At 41.4% G+C, this 25,034-nt stretch overlaps 1 protein-coding gene across 1 annotated transcript in view; it reads right to left on the bottom strand.

The window, feature by feature from the left end:
* JAK1 (Janus kinase 1) overlaps positions 1-25,034 on the bottom strand; it is a 50,663-nt gene that overhangs the window by 8,035 nt on the left and 17,594 nt on the right. Inside the window, exons 2-12 of the mRNA XM_017805469.1 lie at positions 14,355-14,433; positions 13,330-13,528; positions 11,650-11,773; positions 7,172-7,322; positions 5,859-6,022; positions 5,434-5,767; positions 4,742-4,915; positions 4,180-4,337; positions 3,464-3,587; positions 2,231-2,417; positions 811-917 (exon numbers count right to left, since the gene is read on the bottom strand). Of these exons, the coding sequence (XP_017660958.1) occupies positions 811-917; positions 2,231-2,417; positions 3,464-3,587; positions 4,180-4,337; positions 4,742-4,915; positions 5,434-5,767; positions 5,859-6,022; positions 7,172-7,322; positions 11,650-11,773; positions 13,330-13,528; positions 14,355-14,360 (1,728 nt within the window). The 5' untranslated portion in view covers positions 14,361-14,433. The remainder of the gene's footprint in view (positions 1-810; positions 918-2,230; positions 2,418-3,463; positions 3,588-4,179; positions 4,338-4,741; positions 4,916-5,433; positions 5,768-5,858; positions 6,023-7,171; positions 7,323-11,649; positions 11,774-13,329; positions 13,529-14,354; positions 14,434-25,034) is intronic.

Consider the following 25,034-nt stretch of genomic DNA (forward strand, 5'->3'; position numbering starts at 1 on the left):
GTTGAGGTGATCTTTAATGTGTTTCCAAAAGTTAGAGGAAGTAATATTTCAATGGAATGCTTTGTTTGGGTAAGTAATTTCCTCCTCAGTAACAGAGGATTCCACTTGAGGGTATTTTTGCAGGAAGCCTGAATGCTGAGTGTAAATATACCCATCCAAAAACAATCACCACCATTTCTATCCTGCACACGCAGTGATGCAACTAAAAAAACCCCCAAACCTTTTTATTTAACAGAAGAAGACAATGGGATGATTGAAGAGCTCTTTTTAGAAACATTAAATCTGATTTGTGTACTCAAGCCACTGTGTGTTTGCTGAGGTTTATTCAGGTGGATCTGCATCACTGACTGTGAACAACTATCAGAAAATTTGGGGAAATTTAGAACACAAAAATCTGAATGCTCAGATTGTACACAGATTTTGAATACTTCACCTTTTTTACTGCAGGACATTGTCTTAAACCTCAAGTTGCCCGTTTCTCTGATAAGTCAGGCTTTAAAAAAACACAGCCACATTTAGCAACAAAACAGCTCTTAAAACTTTTGTGAAATGACCTTAGAAACACCTCTTTTACATTAGAAAACCGCTCAAATATCAAGTTGATTTCTAGTGAAAGGCCATTTTTTTTTCACACGAGGACATACAAACATTTGGATTCTGCAATCAGAGGATTTAATAAAGATTCCAGTGAAGTTTAGCTGAGGAGAAAAAGGAGTGGCAGAACCAGCCACGATGGGGTGACTTTGTGTCATGTGACTGGGACCAGTGGCTGCCACAATCTGGGATTCCAGGGGCAGCCCAGGCACCCACCTGCAGGATTTCTTCCTTGCGGATCCAATGGAAACTCAGCTGCCCCATGGAATAAGCAGGCTGCCATTCCTGTGCCTTCTTGGTTGCAACCAGCAGGTTGGAGATTTCTGGAGGGGAAAAAAGAAACTTTGACCTGACTTCTGCTCATCATTCAACAGAGAATTCACTAAAGCACAGTCACATATTTATAGTATAAACACAGTGTTAATATTTGCAATATTGGGGCTGAAAAACAACTGAATAGTGTTTTCTCTCAGAAAGACTGAGAGAGGCAAAATCTCTGCTGTCCATGAAGTAAAATATCCCCCACACTCCCTCCTGCCAACAGGTACATCTCCTTTCCAGTGTGTAAGGAGTAGCTGGAGTCTCCTCTCTTTACCCTCATCAAATTCCTTGTGCTCTGAGAAACGCTCACAGTCTGTTCCCAGAGCACTGGAATTAAACTGGGGGATGGGAAATGAACAGAAGGAAAAGGCTCAAAAACCCAGTGCTTCCTCCCCACTGCTTCTGGTCAGGGTAGATGCAGAAGTTTTGCACATGAATTTTGACCTCTAGGCATTATTTATTATGAGATGATGGATTTGGATGTGTGTTTGCATCCAGCCTTCCCACTGCTGGGAGCAGAGCATGGGTGCTGGGGCTAAACCATCACCTGGCACTTTGAAACCATCAGTAATAACCACACACTGCAAAAGCTGCTTTATTTCTGCATCCCCTAAACTTCTTAGTGAATAACCAATTAAATATATTCAAAAAGAAGGAAAAAAAAAACAGGGAAGAGAAAAGGAACAGCACTAAATCCTGCTGTACTTAATGTCAATGAAAAGCTGAAGTGGGCACTCAACTCCCTGACCCATTTTATTACATATTATTCCAAACACAGTCATCAAAATGTAACCAAAATGTCAAATGTCAAAAAGTACAATTTCCCCCTGCTCCAGATAATTCTCCATGTTCTTCATGTGCTCAGTGTCTCTGCAAACCCCTCAGAACATCAGGTATTACCGTGGCTCAGTTATTCCCCTGGTTCTAACAGGAAACCATTATCTGATCAACACAATCACACCACTGTGTTTCCTCTTTCACACAAAATTCAGCTGCAAGACACTGGTAGTTCAGAGCAAACAGCTTCAGTAAGTGTTGGCATCAAGAGTTCAACAAGTGCACGATTGTCCCAGCCCCTAAAATGTGGCCTCACAGATGATTTCCTGCCACAAGGCTGTTCTTGCCATCACTTGCAGACCAAAAGCTGCTTCATGAAGATGAATTGAGTGAACAGCAGCTCATAATGAGAGCAAACAGCTCCAAACCAAGGGTTACAACCCTCCTTTGCCACAGCACAAACTGAACACACTAAGAATCCCTCCTGTTCCTGGAGGTTATTTTCTTGCAACAAAAAAATTGTTGAAGGTCAGGTTACCTCTTGGTCTGGGTTGGCAGCACCTCTTCAGTGTAAAGCTGATGTTGTCTGTCCGAAGGATTTGTCCTTTCAGGTGATCCATCAGCTCTTTTAAGGATGCAAAAGACTTGTTTGAGCCGTGGAGGAAGTACCCGCCTTTCTTCACCTCAATCTGGAAGTTCTTGTACTGCCCTGAGTTATTTATCACCTGGGATTAGTGAGAAAAAGGGAAAAAAAGAAAGCAAATATGTTTGTAAAGGCATAAAAGCTTCCCAAAACCTTTGCAATCACAAGTAGGAGCAGTTAATCACTTGCTCCTAAGGCAGGGTCCTCTAATCAAAGTGCAACAAAGCAGGACAAGACCTAAAATTCCTGTAATCTTCCAGTTCCAGGAAGGCTCATAACAACAGAGCAGAGCAGCAACATATAGATGCAAGCCCCTCACAAACCCAAATTATAGCTTTGGTGTTTTAGAGCCCAAGAATATGCAGAAGTTCTGCCTCTTTTGGAGGAACTTTCTCTTCACTTGGTCAAGAATTGCAGAACCTGGACCACAGTTTCAAAATCTCAACTTAAAAATAGCAGAAGTCCCTTTCACAACCCACATTGTTCAACCACTGAAACAAGATTTCAGGCTGTTTTTGAGACCTTCCAGTTTCATTCAAAGGTGGTGAGGAAGAAAAACTTAACTTTTGGACTAGCCCATCTCAAGACTTTTCAAGGCCTCCCCCCTACACCTGCTCCCTCACCTCTCCCCTCCCAAAGCTTCACAATGAGCCTGAATGTTTTCCAAGACAAAATTCCTTTCCTGTCTCACTGCCTCACTGCCCTGTCTGTTGGAAGACAGTGCTGATCAGCTGGTTTTTTTGCAAATATCATCAGAAGATGAACCCACTATCAAATATCCCTTCTTGGCCTCAATTAACATTTTTCCCTAAGAGCTTATGTGCATTTTTACAATTATTATTCTTGTGTGAACACTAAATATTCTCCCAAAATACTGAGTCAGGCTCCCAGCTGAGGCCAGTGTGGGAACAGAAATAAATCCATATAATTAAGTCCATGTTCAAGAAGGTTCTCAAGGGAATTGGAACCATTCAAGGTAAGTTGCAGTGACAAATTCTCTATGTCATTCTCACACTATATGAGTTTTAAATGCTTAATTTCCATCATGTTTTACTGCTAAAAGTGGAGACGTTCTGGAGTCTTCAGCTCATTATCAGATTCCTGCTGGGGATGCCACATCTGACCTACCTCTGAGCCTTCCAAACAAGTCACTGTCATGAGGATGTGGTTGAAGTTCGTGCAGCTCCATCTCAACACGTACGTTCCCACCTCATTCCCTTCCTGGCGCAGTTTGTTGATGGCATATTCCGTGCTGGAAGGGAATGTTCCATGAGGAAAACCAACAAATGAGCATCCAAAATATATTATTATTATTGTTATTATTACAGAATCAAACCAGTTGGAAAAGACCTCTGAGCTGCACAGAGCAAGGGAGGAAAGATTTATCAAGGGGAAATTCTGCAACCAACATATGGTGCATATGGTTTTCTACATCCTGCATCTTAAACATAAAAGGAAAAGCCAAAAGGTGGGTAGAAGGGAAGACAATTCTTTTAGGTATTTAAAAAACCCAAGGCTTTGTTCATCCTTCCAAGGACTGCCAGGGTCAGTGTAGACACACTTCAGCTGTACCTAAAATATTCCCATCTATTCATAGCCACTGGTGAAATAAGTCACAAAATATGCCCTTGGTGAGGAAAATTTGGTTTTATAGACAAATAAATTTCTGTGGAGAGAAAGAGTGAATTTTTTCCATATAATCCTTAACAAAACCAAGTTGCTCTACAACCTTCTGGTAATGACCAACCATCCAAATACCAGATTTCCTCCATGGATTCCCTATGCAGCAGCATCAGAGGACTAATTATCCAAGTGGAAAAATAAAAGTGGCACATTTTACTGACCAGATGGGCCCATGGCAGCCGTTTTTGATGTTGTGCTCAATGAGTGGAGGAGCCACATCTGTGCACAGGTAGTGGTGGGCGTCTGCTGTGAGCCTGAAGTAGCCGTCGATGAGGGACGTGAAGGACAGGGCCTCGTCGTGGGAGGACAGCTTCAGTTCCTACAACACAGACATATCCTTGGAAAGAATCCTTACAGCTCTCTTAAAGCATTGCAGGAATGTTTAACAGCCAGATTTTTGGCTAAAAATTGTTCTATTCAAGGAGCCAACACTGATCATTCTCTATCCTCCCCACTTGTTACAGGCTGGAAACTTCCATTCTCCAGCATCCCAAGTTCTCCTCTAATCCACAAGATCTGGAAGGGAAACTCTTATGCCAAGTGTAGAGAAACAACTGCACTCACCAACTTCTCATGGGCACTTTTGCATCTGTCCAGTGTTAAGGGCAACATATTTCAGTGTCATTTACATTAAAAATGTTCCTCAAGGATGTGTTCACCTGCTGCCCAACCACCCCTATGGCTCCCCATGGAAGGGAAACCCATCCCTGGTTTGGTTCTTACCATCCTTTTGTTGTCCTGTTTGTTGATGCTGACTGTAGACTCCTTAATGACAATGTGGGTGATTTCAGGAAAATAGGAAAAATTGTTCCATGACTCCCGAAGTTTGTGTTTTTCTTCATCCTTTTTGGTTTTGCCATCAGATTTTTTCTTCTTCTCTTTCTCTGTCTGTACAGACTGCAAATACATTTTGGATAAAAGTATAATAAGAAAAGTGGGTTTTTTTGTTGCTTTTTGTTTTTACTCTAAAACAAAACTTCATTACAAATTCATTACATAATTATATAATAATTTATAATATATGGAATATAATATAGAATATAATCCATTCAAATATGTCTAATAAAGCTATTTAATTTTTTAATGCTTTTTGAGCTGTGTCTGGTCTGGTAGATAAAGTAGAGTCTTTAATTTTCCTGGTAAACAGGTTGCCCACCAAGGTTGTTCAGGGTCCATCCTTGGAATTTTTCAACACCTGGATGGATAAAGCCCTGAGCAAAGGTCTGATCTCAAAGCTAACCCTCAACAGGGGGTTAGACTGGACACTTCCTGAGGTTCTCCCAACCTGTATAATCCTGTAATCCTATAGAAGCCCTTTCAATAAAAAGTCGATCTGCAGTTTCTGAAGATAATTTTTAACAGTTGTTATGCCCCCAAAAGAATCCTCTAATTCCCAGTTATCACGGGTTACTTACACTTGGCTTGAGCCTCCACTGAATTCCATTGTTTCCTGTTACCATGACTTCATACTTCTCATTGTCTCCACAATTAAATCTATTTATTTCATTCTCAGAAGAAATCAGCAAAAATGAAGTCTCAAAAATCTCTGCTCCGTAATGTTTAGTCAAGGTCTCCATTGTGGATAAATATTTCACTTTCAGGTCCCGTGGGGACACGCTGCTGTCACAAATGGTTTTGTTGTTAAACTCTTTAAGGAAATGCTTGAAAACATTATTTATCCGAATCCTGGTTAAGAAATTCCTCTGTCTGATGGTCTTGTTCAGACTTTCAGGAATATACTGCTTGTAACTAGAAGGAAAAATAATACTAGGAGTTAAAACCCCTCCTGGAAGAGAAAAACAGCAGCACCAACAGTGACAAAGAATTTATCCAAGCTCACCTGATATCCTTGGGAAGCTCTGGAAGCTTCACTTTTTTGTTGATGGCATAGTGGGAGATTGCTAGGACAGCCATGCCCAGACATTCATTCTCAATTTCATGAACCTCTTGTTCATTTCTGGGGTCCCGGATCGGTGCCAGGCCTTTCACTAAGTCATACTGACCCTGAATAGGAACAAAAAGAGCAAGTTTCCAGCTTTGCTATTTGCCACTTTGTCCATGAGCCAGCAAAAGGTCAGAGATCTCCCTGAGCAACAAGAGCCTCCCAAGACTCAAACCCATCCCCTTCGCTTATACATCAGCCCACCAAAAATCCCCTTTTTTTTCAATTAACCAAAGAAATCACCACCTCTGTCCTCTTCCAGCACCTTCATCATTTGCTTTCTTGTCTCCAATAACTACTTTGTGTCTCTGCTTTATCACTGCCCTTCCCTATCCAAGGTCTCCATGGACCTCATGGGCTCATCTCTAAGCCACACAAAAGCCAAGCCTGCAAAGTCTGTGCTCTGCTTTGCTCTGGGACAGCCTGAAATGTATTCGGTTACCAAAGAGCAAAGACATTTCTGTTGCCTTATTGCATTAGTGTTCCTCTGGTATTTTCTTTCACTGTGGTTTCACAACTACATAACAAGGATTCATTGGAGCAGCTTCATGTTGTCCCTTTTTTTGAAGGATAAGATCAGGTTTCAGAGTCTGAAAATTCTGCAGTAACTACACTCAGAATTAACAGTACATGAGTTTTTCTCAGTGCATTCAATTTACTTATTTCACAAGCCTCCATCAACTTGAATCTTCCCATTTTTTTGTGAAACCAGTTTTTGGTTTGCAAAACCACTTGGGACAAGAGAAGAAAAGTAAAACTGCACATAATCAGGCAGTGGGACAGTGGGATTATCAGTCAATTTTTATCTATGTTTTAACACCCCACAAGAAAAAAGACTCATTAAAAGGGCACAGTACTGCCAGATGTATTTTAGCTTTATGATTTAATGCTGCTGCTGTTCCTCTATAGGACTATAAGTATTAAAGTTACATGTAAATGTTTCACAAAAGGTAACTGAATTTATATCCAAAATTACTTACTATTAAAAGAAAGTACCTATAAAAATATAGACATTTTTTTCATACATTCTGCCTATCAATGGATTGTTCTTCATGCAGCAAATTCTCTTCTCCCCACCACACAGAAGCACAGAAAACTCTTATCAACACTAACAGGGACATTATATGTATTTTAGAAGTTTGAAAATAGGTCTTTCAAGCAGTCCCACAGTTTTTGTACAATGTCAGAGATACCTGCAAGTGACCCCTTACCTGTGCAAAGATGTATTCCAGGGAGAATCCATCAAGAATTGGGGTTCCTTCTGGTGCCAGCTTCTTCTCGTAGGCCTTTGCCTTCCTTGGGCAATGTCTCCACACCGAGGGCTCGCTCTCACTGGTCCCGTGCCAGTTGGTGAAGTAGTATCTGGCAAGAAAAGAGAAATAAACTTTGCAAACTCCTGGGGAAGCCCTTCTTTTACACTAGATACAGATTTTGAACTTTGAAAAGAAAATCAGTTAAAAGGCAAAATCTGTCAATCTTCTGTTTAAATGTTACCTTAAGTGCTTCAGAGCCTGGCCTAAGGAACTGGGGAGAGATGATCATATAAATATATATATATATATAATTATTATTAGAGGGATGGAGCACCTCTCCTATGAGAAAAGGCTGAAAAAATTAGGATTGTCCAGTCTGGAAAAATGAAGGCTTTGAGGTGACCTAATTGTGGCCTCCCAGTGACTAAAGGGGTTCCAAGAGAGCTGGAGAGGGACTTTGGACAAGGGCCTGGAGGGACAGGATAAGGAAGGACAACCCTTCCCACTTCAAGAGGACAGGGTTAGATGGGATATTGGGAAGGAATTCTTGGCTGTGAGGGTGGTGAGGCCCTGGCACAGGCTGCCCAGAGAAGCTGTGGCTGCCCCATCCCTGGGAGTGACCAAAGCCAGGTGGGAGCAACTTGGTTTAGTGGAAGGTGTCCCTGCCCATGGCAGGGGATGGGACTGGATGGGCTTTGAAGTCCCTCCCAACCCAAACCACTCCACGATTGAGACAGACAGCAAGACAGGCAGATAGATAGACAAATAGATATAAAATGCTTTAATACAAAGGGAGGCCTGAAATAAATGTTTACAAATAGGAGAAGTCACATACAAACATGTTTTAAAATATGTGACTGTATTTTAGTGACTTGTGTCTGACCAGAATTGGAGTTCATGGATAAAGCTCCAGTTCTGGAGTGGTCAAGGCTGGTGTGTATCAGCCTCAGTGCAGAGTCAGGATCTTAAAAGCAGAAACATGATTAGTACTTTTAGTTAAGCACTTGTTAGGGAGAAATACCAACACACAGTTGTGCCAAAAAACTCCTGACAAGGACTTTAAAAGCCTTCAGAACTCCTTTGATTGAAGCCTGAAAAGCAAAGCAAAGCAAATCCTTCTGCCTCCAGGAAATAACTTTGTTTCCGTATCTCCTGTGTAAGATGAGTGATAATTAATAACTACAATGCTTTTGTTATTTCCTGAAAATAATTATGGGCATGGTACTGTGTATTGTTTGTAATTGAGAGGAGGATTTGATCCTTTTCCTATTAAACTGCACTGATTGAGACAACTCTTACAAGTTACAAAAACAATTAGAGCCCCATTGTTTGAGGAACTGTATAAAGGAGAATCTCTTCCTTGAGGAGACCAATGGATTTGCGGGGGGGAGGGGGGGACAGACTATTGCTATTCCACTTCCAGAAACAGGAACAGGAGCACAAGTTTTCCAATTCCCAAGTCCTGGAAACGAGCTGGAAAGGAGACTGTGTGCTCCTGAATTTCAGGAGCAGGGCTCAGCCCTCCTTTAGAGCATTTTAGTCCAGGGCACGGGTGAAAGCCTGGAAGAGGGATTTTGGGACTCAGTCCAGGAGGGTCACCCCTGGGAAGGTGCAGCTTTGCACCTGGCCAAGAAGGGGTGGAAATGCTGGAAGAGGGACCTGCTGTTCTCTCTCACCTACAGCAGCTCTGATAGTCCTTCTTCCAAGAGTTTCCAGAAACATGGAGTGGTTTGGGGTGGAAGGGACCTTAAAAGCTCATCTCATTCCAACTCCTCTGCCACCTTCCACTAGAAAGGAATTAGATCCCTTCTCCACACCAAGAAACACCATCCAGCTATGGAACAGTTAAACTCCTCCTCCATCAGCTCTGTGCTGATTAAAGCAGGATATTACAAAATACTGTAGTTTCTCATGCTGTAGCTTTTTTTTTTCTTTTTAATTCGAAGTAAGTGTAAAAAATACAGGCAAGTTACAAAGTATAAAGCAAGTCCTTTTAAAATATTATCAGAAGTGTAGCAGTGTAGCAGCAGCTGACACTGATTTGAGGAGGATGGGAAGTTCACACCATCAGAAAACAATAAGCTTTCAGCAGCATGGGAAAATCAAAGATCTAAAAGCATTTCAAAGGAGTCACAAACATTCATTTTAGAGATATAATTTCAATAGGACAAGACTAGAGCAAATTTATCAATGTACTGAAATTACAGAAATGAGGCTGCCAATTTAGTTTCTAAATTATTCTATACATTTAATACACTGCACTGTTAAATAAACCCACATCATTTTTCTTTTTCAGAGGAATTCTGCCTCTGGCAGAGCTCAGAACAAACAAGATTCATTTAGAGAACAGTTTCACAACCCTATTGCTCACAATCTTGCAGCACTGCCCTGCTCTCAGTTCAGATGCCCAAGCCAAGACACACAATAAATGAGAAAAGAAAGAAAGGAAAACACCACTTCACCACTACACTACAGTGTTTATTCCTGAGGAGATAAGAATCTTTACATTTTGGTGCTTAACTCTTTCTTAAATGCATATGAAATGATGTAAAATACATATTTTTGGCCCAAATTTTGCCAGTTTTCACACATGGAGTACAAGGGACAAAAGAGATTTCCCTGCCAAACTTTAAATCCCAACTGCAAAGCTTAAAAAAATAAACCACCAGAACTTTAAATTATAAAAACCAAAGTATTTTCCACAGCTTCATCCTACAAAATGGTACAACAGAAAATTTTCCAGAAAATTATAAAATGGTACAGCAAAAAACTGTCAAAAAAAATAAAGCTCAGCATAGACTAATTTTGTCCATGTACCCATAATTATTTTCAGGGAATAACAAAAGAACTGGTGTTATTAATTATCACTCATCTTTGGGTTATGAACAGCCAAAGAAGATTTACAAGAGGGAGCTGTTTAAGCAGTTTTAAGAAAGGTGGTATTACCTGCTCTCATCACTCACCCACAGCTGGAACCTATCAATACCAAACACCACCAAACACAGCAAAACCCGGTTTTTAAACCAGAATTACAAAGTGCATCACACTTCTCATGAGTGGATTAAATCCCCACAACTACACTTTTAAAACAACACCTTTTTTACTGAGAAAAACAAGGAGTTTCAGGGGAAAACACTCCAGGTTCACATTATACCAGAAATGTTGTATTATTCAGTCTATTGCTAAAGTGAGCGATCTCAAAGCAAGAAAGGGCTCTCAATGCTCTCTAAGAGGCCATTAGAGTCCTCAGAACCTCATTTAGAGTCACTCAATTCCATTATTGTGTGGTGTTTATCTGCCCAACTTAATCAGAGCTGTTTAAATCTGAGATTAGCCAAGGTTAAGTCATTAATAGCACTAATAGACTGTGCTAGAGAAAAAAGAAAAGACTACTGCGTCCTCTTCCTCTACCAGAAATAAGGACTGGGATTATGATTATTTGAAAAGCAAAGACCTTTGATGACTGTCAGTAATTTTTCCTTGGAGCAGTTCATCCAACAATAACAATTCCAGTCTGGCAGAGATCAAATGGAAACACCTACAGTCCAAGGATCAGCAAAGCCTTCAGTCTGTATCTCCCTGTATCCCAAACTGACCCTGGCTGTGAGGATTACATTTTAAGGCACAGAGGGAATGCTATTGAAAAGTTTATTCTCTTACAGTTGTGTCTTGAAAAATTATCTGTTGACTTGCTTTAGGAAAATGGGTAAAGTTTCTAAATTAATTATTCCTGTAAGCAAAGTTTATTTTATATATTTTTCTCCTACGTTATACACTCAAAGCTCATATTGATGCAAGAGGAAAAGTCAGAATAAAAACAATATTTTATTATTTTTAAATGTAAAAAAAGGAAGCATAATGTGCTAGTAAATAAATAATAATAAAATTAATAATAATATAAATAACATAATATAAAAATAATAGATTGTGATTATATAATATATAAACACATGTATATCACTATATATAAGATATAAAATAGATTATATACAAATATTAGTGAGTAATAGTAAATATAAATAGTAAATCAATATAGCAAAATAAGTAAACATTAGTAAAATTCCCATCTCCTTCACCAGGAATACTGTTCACTTGGAGCACTTCAAATGGAAACCAAAACATGAAAACACTGACATAAAAACCCTGATGTTTCTCAGCCCATTTTTCAATTTAGCTTTTAGCTTGTTCACTCCCAGCTTTGTGAATACGAGTTCTTGTCGTTTTTCAACTCCTGGGCCTTTTTTCAAGGTTAGACAGCAAAGATGAAAAGAAATCAGGAGATATTTTAACCTTCTGCTGTTCACCTCTTATCTAAGCTGTGCAAAACAAGCGGCTGCTTTTGGTTTTGCTTTCCTGCTCCTTCAGGGACCTCAGGAATAAGAGTTTGGAGCATTTAAATGTGGTTGAGGATCATTTTTCAGGTGGTTTTCTCTTACCTCATGCGATAGTGGAGCCTGTAGGATGTTTTCTCATCGATTTTAAAGACCTGGTTTGGGGCATACCAGAGCCTTTTGTTCTCATCATACAGTGCAAAGAGGTTGTGGCACAGAGGAGACACAGCTGGCACAGAAAAATACACAAACGGGTGAATCACAAGGCCACAGTGCACACGCACCCCCAAAATCCAAATGCAGAAAGCAAATATTTCAGGTTGAAAAGAAACTGAGACTGGTATATTAGAATATTCTAATATATTAGAAAGTTAAGGTTGAAGCAGAACCTGCACACTGGTTCAATCCTTCCGTTTTATTGTGTATTAAATAGCTACTTCCAATATGAAACTGATTCTGAAATTCTGATTTTGCCCTGAATTTGAGAGGAATTACTTTTCCCACTTCACAGAAATCGGTATTTTAACAAAACCACTCAGCAATAGCCCCACTTTGTTTTATGAATGAATTTTGCCCCCATAGTTCAGAGAGGTTTTAGCAAACAAGCAGAATGTGCCATTGTCACATTCTTTGCTCACTTAACAGAGGGATTTCCACAAAGAACAGACTTTGACTTGTATGTCCAGGCTGACCTGCTTTAACCTTTGCATTTACATCATCCCAGAGAAAAACAGGCTGTGGAGTGTTTACAGGTCTGTTGTTTGAATTCCTTGCTCCTGTTTCCTGCAGCATCCACTGAAACTATTTCCATTGTGAACTGGGGAGAAGAGAAGCCAAGGAAATAAAATCTGAGCCTAATTTCAAAGTTCACAGAAGGTGGGATTGGGCAGCCACTGACTTGTGCAGGTAACAAGCAGGATACAGGTGCCATCATAACATTCCAGTTGGGATTTCAGCAGGGACCAGCATCACAGCCCTGCTCAAATGGGCAAGAATTTGTACTTCACTGCTGTGTGCAGTGGCATTAGTGAAAAACAAGAGAAGGTAGAAAGAATTCCTTTAAGAAAAGCTCATTTTAAGTAACTTCTATAAAGTTTTTAAACTTCTGGCAGAAATTACTGGGAGCAGCTGCACAGTACATGGGCTCCTCCATGCTGACAGAAATAGGTGGGTGGTTAAATACCCTTAACTTCAATTAAAACTATTAAAAACCCCACATCAGTACTTATTTGATGAGGTTTGTCCTGCAGATTCCACTCATTTTCACCTTTCCAATGGAAGAGCAGCAATTAGGCAAATGAACTGAAGGGTATTCAATGTTCCAAGAATCCAGGTGACTTGGGAAAAGAAATCATTTTAAAGCTGCAGGAAAACTCCTGCCCAGTTCACCTGTTTACACAGCCAGATTCACCACTCCCATGTTAGCTGAATAACATTTAGTGTTCCATGGAGACACAAAATTGGCTTCAGGGCAGGAATTAACCTCAGAATTGTAAATATAAAAGTACAGTGGGTTGTGAGATAAACATAGATTTAATCCACTATTTCCTGGAGAATTACATATATTTTTGAGTATTTTGCTGAGTCACAGACCAGAGTGACACAACACAGGAGAGATCCTGTTTAAGAACTGACCAAACAGCCCCTCAGCAAAAGTTTTCATCCTAGACCACAAAAAATGCACGTTGCTTGTACAAACACTGACTCAAATGCAGAGGATGCATCACTTTCGATACTGGGAATAAAATCATGTCAAATCAAGTCAAATGGAATCCAGGTACTCACAACACCTCTGGGCAGCTTCAATGCACAGCTCCTCCGAGGTGAACTCCCCGCTGGTGTAACAAATGGGGTCTTTATCTTGCAGGTAGAAGAGGATTTCTAAGCCCTGATGCTGAACTTCCAGGTTTACTTCACTCTTCTTTGTGCTCCTCATCTTTGCACAGAAAGCCATGGCTTTGCAATCTTCTTTTACGTTTAGATACTGAAAGCAGAGGAAAAATAGTTAAGGAAAGGGTGAAGGAGAGTTTGAATGTTTATCAGAACACAAATCCATCACTTAGTGAGGCCACTTCTTACTCTGATGGGCCAGGCACCACATTTCTCAAAATCTTCACATTGGGAACCTGATTATTCCAAACCAACGAGATGAAAAGTGAAAAATCAAATGTCACTGATTATTCTGTTTCTGGGAACTCTGCTCCAAATAATTCCCTTCTCTTCTGGTGGTTCCACAACTGTTTTAGAAGGTTTCTTTCTTACCGTAAAGCACAAATAACTTTCACATCCTTAGGCACCTAATTGGCTAAAAAACAGCACTTGAGACTGGATAATATAAACAGTTCAATTTATGTTTCCTTTTTTAAAAAGTCAGCTTCTATTTTTACAGTCCCCTTAACAGCTAAATATTTCTCATTGTTTTGTCCCCTCTCACCCTTTGTGTTTTAAACTCCTGATACTTAATGAGTCATGGTGAAATAAGCTTTATTGCAGAGTTATTTTTTATTACTACTTCTCTCTCTCTCCAGAATGAAAAAGTATCACTAAGTAGACTTAAAGCAAAAGCTTTTAGACTGCCAAGAATGCATAAGAAGACATCTCTGACACAAAAGAAAATGCATTTTGCATTTTCTATCTAGTGCTTAAATAGAAAGAGCCAAAAGGAAACAGATGATTTGGGGTCTGTGTTCCATGTTTTACTAAGTATTAGCTCAATTAACAACAAAAGCCCAAACCACCAATTCTACAGTTTATGAAATTAATCCTCCCACTGAAAAACAAACAAAACCCAAACATCAAAACCAACACACCTGCATTTATGTGACTGTGGGATCCTCCACACAACTGAAATGGACTGTCTGCACCTCTCCAGGAGCAACTTGACTCTGACTGAAAAAAAAAGGGAACAATTAAAATTGTCAGGAATGGCTTTGTACAGTTTGAGGCACAAATTAAATGATCAGGTTGATAAAATGCCCTATGCAATCCAAGGGATCTTTACATTATTATGATTGAGATGTGGATCTAGTCTCAACCAAAGGCAGTCACAACAAGAATACACTGATTTCTTTTCACTCTTTGCGGGCACTGGCTGAGTTACAAACAAAAACCACATGGAAAGCCTTGGTTATCCATTGGCTTTTTTCCATATTTTCAGTTTGAGGTCACACTCACTGCAACCATCAGCTGGGACACCACAGGAACATTCTCCTCTCTGCTTTACCTCCTTCATGGCTTCCGAAGTCACTCCATTCTTCACATTTTCACCTACATATTGCTAATGTAGGTCTTTCCTAGTGTCTATTGTTTCTTCCCCTTCCAGATTATCACTTAAATAATGTGTTTAAAATAAGCCTGACAGTACTGCTGATTTGGTATCACTCATGTGAGGCTGAAAGATTCCTCCACTTCTAGTCTCCATCCTCCCTTTTTTCCTTCTCCCCTATCTCTGCCAAAATGTACTTAAAACTAAATGTGTTTTTGGTTTTGCTTCAACAGTGTAAAGCCTTTAATCTGATAGAACAGACTTCAACAAATATTGCTTCAAAAGCCTTAGGCTCAGTCTGGAGAAACTCTGACACTGCCACAAAAGCTTTCCCTGTGTTTGGGAAGTGCCCAAAAAACGTGATATTATCATAGAAAAAAATAACATTTAACAGCACAGCACACATTCACAATTAAACTGCATGTTCCTTCCATCCTTGCCACTTGAATGCTAAATTTGAGTTTCCAGACACATCCCCTTGGCAATAATATGGGGAATAAATAATTGAGAGTATGATTACTGGAACATACAGACAAGTCAGTAATTATTTCTGCACACCACCATGAAATTTAAATGCAAAAGGTTAAAGATATTAACTTTAATCTAATTGAAAACACCCCCTTTTAAATGACATATAAGTGAAGCTCAATATATTTTGATGTCTGTGTGGGCATAATATTAAAAAGATTGTCCAGATGTTTTAAAATGTGAGGGGAATATAAAACCAGTGCCTTCTTGCAAATTCATAAATCAAACATGCTGCTTTTCAACAGAGCCATCTTTGGTTTGGTTAATAGTTCCTACTCTTGTTTTTAATCACAGCAATTCCCACAGTCCAAAAAAAATCCTTAAATACTGCTTCATTTACAAAACACTTTGTGGGATGAACCAAACAAACCAACATCCAATCTCTGACTTATTATTTACTAACGAGTTTTCCAGATATTCCCATGCTCAGTGTCAGGAATTCCCGTTTTAAAAATGCATCTCCATTTTCCAAAATGTCTCTTTTGACCAGGACAAATTCCTGCTGTCTCTCAGCATCCCTCACCAGACCTACACAGTAATATTATGGTATGGACAGGTTGTGGCCAGAAGAGCACTAGGGCAGCTCCTCCAGACTCTGTTGCAGCATCCAACAGGCAGAAATGTTATACAGATAGAAAATTAAATTTCATTGCTTTGCCTATGGAAAACATACTTAACTCAGGATGAAAAGATACTTAACTCAGCCAAAAATATTCATAAAATGGTAAAACTGTCTTTACTTAAGATCTAATTTTTTGGAACTGGATGAATGTGGGCATTGTTTCATTAAGTACAGCTTTAGGGGTAGTTGTCTCCTATAGCATTTGTAGATGAACTCATTCCCCACTGCCAGCAGTGAAAGGGCTTTTGCTCAGATGTAGAAGCTCACAGTACTGAGACCTTTTGCCCAGTATATTCATATATACATTAATCATAATTACTCCACTGGTCAATTCAGTATAAGCTTTGAGAACTTGTAAATAGTTTTTTTAACTGATTGAGAATTTTCTGACTCACAAAACTGTTTAATCTTAATAGAAGTGATACAGAGAACCTGGGTGGCAGAGTGAGCAAATCCCCAGCCCAGGGCACCAGTAGATGGGGATGATGGTTCATCTTCAACAAGGGTTACAACCACAAAATCAGTGATTTGGGGCACAAACACAAAACCAGGCACCCACGACTGCCAAAACTCACATCTAATTCCTTTGGATGATGCCAATGAACAGATCTGGAGCCCACAGGCATTTTTCCTCACACACAGACAAAGACCTCACAAATTTTTGGTATCAAGGATGAAAAGTTACAAAATAGGGAGAGGAAGTTCTAAAGGCGGGTTGTTCTAAGTCAGTTTGGTTATTAAACTATTAAGACTTAATGAAATATTTGGCAGAGAATAATATTTGGTAAAAACTCAAGTTCCTGCCTATGACTTGCCATGGCCAAGATGTCCTTAGTAAAGGAAGAGTGGTTAAAGCCTAGGAGCTCCAGCATCTTTAAGCAAAAAACCAAATGCACAACACTATTAAATAACCCCTTTAAAATTTTGCATGCCTCGAAAACTAAGAAAAAGCAGATGGAGATATTAAATACTTCTGAAACTATTTGCAAATCTTCCTTGAACCAGAAGGAAGGAGCTAAGCTGCTGCTTGGAAGGAGGAGCCCTGGAAAGCCAGCCTTGGCTCCCAGGCCTCCAGTGCAGCTGGGACATTTCCACAAGAGAGAGAGTCCTCTCCACAAAAATACCCCACAACACAAAAAGAACTTGGCTTTAATAAGGAAACAGAGGATAAACCCATCAGCTGGGAGATACTGCAAGTTGTCAGCTAGCTGAGCTCAAGCGAGGCCACACAGTTCAGGATCCCCACCTGAGCACACAAAAAGATTTGTTGGGATTTTGTCCCAGCCCAGCTTTCTTGCTCTCAGTAGGACACACTTAAATTTTTCCACACTTCCCAAAAGAAGGGCACTGTGAGGTAGAGCAGATTCAAGCAGAGCCTGCCAGGAGCAGGACCACCAGACCCCACAGACCCAACACCCTTTGGTCTCCCTTCATGAAACATTTTAACGGGCAGAGAAAAAAAAATACAAAACACACACAGGTTTTGAGAAGAACCCCCCAGCTGAGACCTGCTTGGATTTCAAATGCAGGTTTTGCTTCTTGCTTATTTTGGGGAGTTCTGCCACAAAACCAATACCTGACCCCCCACAGCAGCCCTGCTCCACCTCCACCACACTTCCACCATAAACCATAAAGACCATGGAACCAAAAGGCAAAGATGGAAGGTCCATTTCAAGGGCAAAAGTCCCTAAAATACGAGTAGAGGAAAATCCCAGATAAAATCTGACCAAACCAAAACTCACTTTGAAGCACCATTTGCAAGTTCTTCCTCTTTTTTGCCCTCTCAGCCAATATAGTTTCTGGTTTCGTGACAGGGACACGGCCTGGGGATGTTTGTGATTGCTCAGGCTCAGACAGTAACAGACAAACTTTCCTTAGGCATGTACGGAATGTCATTTTTGTGCTATTCATACTTTATGTCAGCCCAAAAGCTCTCAATTCTTATTTTTTCAACACCCTGCTAAAGAAACTTGTCATAGCCTTTACAGCACAGGACATGCACCTAATCCAGCATAACCTATTGGAGACTTATTGAAAATTTATATATATGATCACAAGCTACTTGTTTTCTACAGGACTATTACCAAATGTACAATTTATTTATTTTATTATTGTATTTACTTTATTCTTTTAGTCAGAGTGATCTCGCCACATACTGCTCACCTCTGCCCCAAAACCAGAATTACTAATTCCTCTTGGGTTTTTCTATAGAATTCAGACTGTGATATGGCTGATCTATGTCATAAAATTTTACTTTAAAACGGGGCTGAGAGGGCATGGAATGGAAATTTTCATCAAAAATAGTTAATGTGCAGTAAAGTTCTTAAGAACTGAAAAACAGGGTGCACATGGTCGGGTGTTTCAGCCGCCTTCGTTGTATTAACAGATATTCTATATTTCCATTTTTAGCTCTGAAAAGCAGAGGAGGCAGAGTCCTGGTGTGTTCACTGACTTTGTACCAGCTTTACAAACCCACTCAGCTCACTGCTGCTCTATGAGAACTGACCCTGCTCGTTTCCTGTGCTTTTCCAACACAGTTTCAGCTCCTTCTCTGAATTTTGTGACGTGTCACCCGTGTGGGAAGAAGTTTTTCAGCCCTCTCAGAAAGCTGTGTGTTAATGTGCCACCTTTAATGTCCTGGTGCAGAGGCAGCAACACGCACACAAACACAAAATCACATTTTCCTCTCTATTATCTGACCTTTCCAGACTGTTCTTCCTTTGGATATGGACTGGGCTTCTCTAGTGATCAACAATTTTTCATAGACTTGTAGAATGGGTTGGGTTGGAAGGGACCTTTAAAGGTCCAACCCCCTGCAATGAACACATCAACTAAATTTTTATAACTTGCTTCTAAGATATAAATGTGTACTTAACTGTCTTTTATTCACAATTTCTGGTGCAATAGCAACTTCAAATGATACAGTTCTTGAGCCACTTACAACCCTATCCAGGTAATAGTAACCAATCCTCAGCTAAAACAGTATCAATTTCCTTGAAGGCAAAGGTATCAAGCCTCAAGCCATCATGGAAACCTTCCAACAATTACATGATTTTTATGTAATTAGTTTTTCTTCACAAGCCAATTATCTAAAAAACAGAGCTTTATTACGAAGACTGAAGGGAGATTCCAGTTTTAAAGTCATTTACACGGACAATTTGTTTTTATTCCTGCCTGGACACTGCATTAATGATCCTTTTCCTTCCTTTATGTTCTCCTCATCCCCGTGCTGCACGCAAGGAGCAGTTTGCACCTCTCAGAAGGGATGGAAGTTTTCTGGCACAGAGCCATGTCATCTTCCCAGCAATGAAGCAGATCTTCAGGAAACGTGGCCTCTTCCCGGTGCCACCACACTGATTTAAGGGGTTTCCTGATGTTCAGCTCAGACGTGTGGAAAAACTTTCAGGAAAATCAGTCATTGTGGCAAAGACCTCCAAATCCACGTTTTCTTGCAAAAAAAAGGGTTGGGGAAAGCTTGTTCCTTCTGGGCTTCCCCAAAGGTCACTAGAGCAGGATGTGGCAGGACTACACAAACGCTCTGTGTACCAGGTAAAAGCAAAAATTCCATAGAAGTGAATATAATGTTCCTCACTGGCAACTGGGGCACACAGTGAGTGAACATGGAGTCACACCCCAGCTCTGCTAACACACGGTAACTCTTTCAGCTCAGGAGTTAAGCACAGTACTCAGGTCTAAGAGGAGGTGCTGAAGCCCAGGGAATGGGTCTACCTTTGCCAAGGGAGGAAAACACGCTGTAGTTGTACAGATCCATCAGAGAGACAGGAGTGGAAAAGAACACAGAATGGAAGAAAAACCACTTTAACATATGAGACATTCTCTGCCCACTGGAGGACCAGAGCGGGCCAACGTCATCACACAACTCCCCATGCACGGACGTGGCAAGAGCAGCCACGTGGCCAGGACAGGGCTGGGGTTTAGGAGCACAAGGGGGATTCACTGTCCAACACTGTGATAGGACTTCCACATCTACCTTCCTCCTCCACAAAACCACCTCGTAAGTCAAGGTCCCTTTGTTTCCTGAATACTTGGGAACTATCAGCAGTTTTCCTAAGCAGGAAAAGCCACCAGGAGGGAGGTGGAGCAGCTTCATCGTTCACACCTTCCAGATGAAGGTCTGTAACTGCAGAACAACTCCTCTCTTGAACCAGACTGGAATAAGAGAGGTCACCTCATTCTGTTCTCCCAAGCCTTAAAATCTCAGAGATCCCACCATGCTGAAATGTTTGATGAAGAAACTTGATCTCTGGGGCCTCGTTATGCATCTACAGTCTCTTGGAGCTCCAAGTTCTCCTCAAAACCCAAGTTTTATAAGCTACAGTCCATCCCACCTCCACCTTATTCACTTAACTGATTCCATTTGCTCCACAGGCTGTGCATGTGGAGAAGAGCTGAACTCCAGGTCCCATCCTGGCACCAAACTGTTCCACAATCCTTTACGCTGGGTAATTACTTAGAGTGTACCTGGGAGGGGGCTGTTTGTACCCCCCTGCTGCAAAACAGGCACAATGAGCACCTCAATGATCCACTGGTGCTCCTCAAGAAGGAAATCCTACATTTTACTTGCTTTTAAGGAAAAAGCAAGCACAGATTTACTACGACAGCACCCGGATTTCCGATTGTGTCTTAGATCTTTAGTGAGAAACAAACCAAAACAAGCAACCAGCTGATATCTAGCAAAGCCAAGACTGGTGGGACAGCACAAGAAACATTATGAACACGTCTCTTCTGCAAATGAGTAGAGAAGAGATTAAATTAGTTGCTCACTTACCCAGGAAATCAGCAGCGGCAACTAGCCTGGATCTCCCACATCGCACTCTGCAGCCTCCAGCACGACAGGTAGAGTTAGAAACAAGTTCCTCCAAACACAAGTAGGAGAACTTCTCAGAGGCTTCAGCTTTCTAGTTTGGGGGTATGTAAAACATGCAAAGGGGCTGAGACCTGTTGGTGACCACAGAGCTGCTGCACAGCTCCCCCACTCCGAGACTCGGCGGCTGCTCACAGCCCCCTCTGCCAGAGCTCCCAGCTCAGCAACCACACACGGTCACTTCCCTCCTGCTTGGCCCTGTAGCCACTTCCTTGAGAGCAGCTAAAGATGTTCTGAACCTTTTTCATTTTCAACTTGTAGTATAAAATGGAGACTCTTGTCCCAGTTGTCTCCACCCCCTCTTCCTCCTCCCCAGAGCTGGGCAGCACCAACTGCACACTACAATGGTGGCAGCGAAGAGGGGCTACAAACAAGCTCCACCTCACCCCCTACACTACCCTCACCATAGAATCACAGACTTGTTTGGGTTGCAAGGGACCTTAAAATCATCTAGTTGCTATGCCATCAGCCACCACACACATGGAGGCCTCAAAGAAGGAACAAGCAACAGGGGAGGTTTTGCTACATTAACATTTCTTTAACCTGGAGAGGGAACTTGCCCAGCATCATCCTGCTCTGGAGATGAGCTGCCAGAAGCAGTGCTGGCACCTCACACAGAGCAGGAATTACTGAGGGCAAAGAGCAACCTCAAGTTGATCACAGCAGCTCTCAGAAGAACAAACTGAAATAGTGGCACTTCTTTGCACTGGATCTGGTTTAACAAGAAGTGTCACTAAGCCGTTGCCATTTAGATCACTTCAAAAGGTCTTAAGGAGGTTCGAGCTATGTGGTCAACATCTACTGTGCACATGGCACGGGTCTTGAATCCCCCAGATGGCTTCTGGTAGTCTTGTGCTTCCTGTGGTGGCTTTGCACTTTGGTAAGTGTTTTTTGATGGTTTGCCTTTTTCTTTTTCTTTTTTTAATGTGGTGAGAAGATATTGTTAAAGTTCACTCTTAAGGGCTTGCCATTTAAAACAAGTCCCAAATAAAAGTAAAAAAAACTTCATCAGGTATCTTTGTCCTGCTCAGAGCAAACCACCAACAAAGATATCCCCTACCTAAACATTCCTTTTATAACATAGTTGAAAACCACACAATTCCATAAGAAATTCATGGGCTTTGGACAGCAAGAGAAATTTGATCTTCAGAGTCTCTTACCCTCTCTGTGCTCTCTGCTCCTCTTTTATTAAAATCATCCTGCTACAAGGTTAATGATAGTGACTTGACTAAAAATATATATATTTTTTTTTTTTTGGATGCAACACAGTAAAAAGCTGAGATTTGAACTGCAGAAATCTCTGTAAAGTAGCAGGTGCTCTGGTAGGGAAGGAGGTGCTGATTGTAGCCATGTGGTCCCATAAGTCACCATGCTAAAACATCTCTGAAGGCCATCACTCATCTTTAAAGATCATCACACATCTCTAAAGGCCATCACAGGAGGTAAAACAGAACAGGAATGGTGCTACAAGAAAGATTTCCATGGAACTTCACACCCAAGCTCAGATCATCTCTGGTCTTCCCCTCAGGGTTCAGGTTCATTCGGTTCAGCAAAAGACTTGTCTTACAAGTTTTACAGCTACCAAACAAAAGGGACCAACCTCCTCCTGTCCTCACCTGACCTCTCCAGGCCCCTGCAGAAGAAGCACCTTTCCTTCAGTCAGCTCATCCCAGGTCTCTGCTGTTGGGTGGCTGTGCTGCTGCCAACACAACTGCTGAAACCAAGAAACAAAAACATCCATCCTAACAATGAATGACTTCCGTGTGGCACCTCTGTCCTCCAGGCACAACCTAATTCCTGGAAAACCTGCCACCTGGCTCAGTGAAACTTAGTAAAAGGAAGAAACAGGGTTTACATTTAGTTTTTCTCTCTCCTTCCTTTCTCCCAGGGAGAAGATATGGCAATACCAACTATCTGCACTCAGTGTTCCTTGACTAAGGAGGAATCAAGGAGACTCCAGCTGGTCTCTCTGCACAGTGTGAAGCCCTACCATAGTCAAAAAAACACCCACTCAACTGGCTGTGCTTCCAGGTCTAGAAAACTAGAAGTGCTGGTCCAAAGAGCAGCTTTAACTCTTCCTCTGCAGCTGCATTATGATTTCTGCTGCACTGTGCAAACCACCACCTACACGTGATAACAGACTGTAGCTCTCCTTTCCACGACTGCAGGAGTGACTCCAGCTTTCCCTGCCCATCCCACTGCCCACACCGTGCAGGCCACCGCAGCATCCTGGACAGGGAGCTACTGATACCTGTGATTGTGGGAAAACTGCTCCTTCCTATGGATGGATCATTTTTTGTTGCTCAGGAGATCATTTATACACAAACATTCTCTTGCAAAAGAGCTGCCACGGAAAGCCACAACATCTGAGACCAATTTACAGGACGAAATGAGCTCCACAGCAGCGACACCAATGCCACCCAGAGCTTTGGAAATCACACACACTGACTTCCAACTAAAACCTGTTTGTTGGAAAACTAATGAAGGAGGGTTAGTACTAAACCTGTTAACTACTGTATTTAGAAGAAGGTTTTGCTTTCTTAGATACTTGGCTTCATTCTTCTCACTATAGCAAATGGAAGTATGTTTGGAAATAAATAAAAGTTGCACCACTGTTCTCCAATGCTGAAGCAAGTGATAAATTGCATGTAAATGTTCTAACAACGGTGGATGTAGCAAGGAGGTACTATTATTGAAAAACTGGAAGCATTCAGATTAATTAACACTCTAATAAACAGTAAAGCAAAAAATAAATAAATTTATATTTAGCCACATAAGTGCACAAGAGACATACTCAGTGGAAAGGGAACAATATGGAGTTTTCCAACCCAGAAAGTTCCCAGGGAGAGTTATTGGCCTACACTGGCTCAGTGTGTAAAGAAAAAATGTTTTAAGTTTAGAAAAGTGGGAACAGAGGAAGCAGCTCAGCACTTCATGGCAAAAAATGGACATCCCAAGGAAGAATTATAGAATCCATGGAATCATTTAGATGGAAAAGACCTTTAAGGTCATCGAGTCCAAATCTTCGAGCACTGCCAAGGTCACCACTGATCCATGTACCCAAGAGTCACATTCACACGGCTTTTAAATCCCTCCAGGGATGGGCACTCCAACACTGCCCTGGGCAGCTGTGCCAGGGCTGGACAGCCCTTTCCAGGAAGAAAATTTTCCTAGAATTCATTCTAAGCTTCCTTTGACACAAACTTGAGGGCGTTTCTTCTTGTCCTGTCCCTTGTTCCCTGGAAGCAGAGCCCAACCCCCATCTGGCTCCACCCTTCTGTCAGGGAGTTGCAGAGACCAAGAAGGTCCTTCCTGATCTTCCTTTTCTCCAGGCTGAGCCCCCCCAGCTCCCTCACCCGCTCCTGGTGCTCCAGACCCTTCCCCAGCTCCGTAACCTTCTCTGGACTCACTCCAGCCCCCCAAGAGGCCCCTGACAGTTCCACCTCTGCCTCCACGTGTGACACCTGGGGACAAGATCGCTACACTGGGACACGAGAGCTGCACACTCACAGTGGACCTGTTCCCCACTGTGCTGCACCAGCAGCCTGACAGCTGCTTTCTCACATTTCACCACCCAATTAAATCCATTAAATAAATTAAATGCATTTAAAGTTCATCTCCTATTGGCCCTCGCCACCATTATGGAGACCAGAAGCAGATCAGCCCCCAGAAAGGAAACCCAAAGTCAAATTGTGACATTGCTATTTGAAGCTAATTGTATTTTCAAGCTTTTAATTTAAGCAGCTACTTCTCAACAGCACAGTATCCACTGGCATGTTCGTACGTCTGTGCATTTTACAGAGAATGTGTGTGACTGGAGATGAGAAATATTTGCTGCCAGTGAGACATAATTTTTAATACAAGTGGGAAATGCAGTTCTTTATTGTCTGTCTGTTGGGATAAACACGCCCAGCAATTACCTTTTGTTATTGACTGATCACCAGAGAACCCCTGTATTCATGGGTAGCTGTAAAGACATTTATCCCTATTAGCCAGAGGAAGGAACTGGGACTACTTAATTGACTTGTTTGAAGCAAAATGAGAGCAACACTCAAGTCCCTCTTTGAAGTCCATTTTATGGATTTTTTGGGCTTATTATCTGCTCTGCTCACCATGTCCCTAAGGTTGGAGCTTCCTGGGGCAGGCAGAGGGTCAGCTCATCCACGGGGTCCCTGCAAGGACTGCTGTGC

The sequence above is a fragment of the Lepidothrix coronata genome, unplaced genomic scaffold (assembly GCF_001604755.1).
Source record: "Lepidothrix coronata isolate B3197 unplaced genomic scaffold, Lepidothrix_coronata-1.0 Scaffold12, whole genome shotgun sequence".
Lineage (NCBI taxonomy): Eukaryota > Metazoa > Chordata > Aves > Passeriformes > Pipridae > Lepidothrix > Lepidothrix coronata.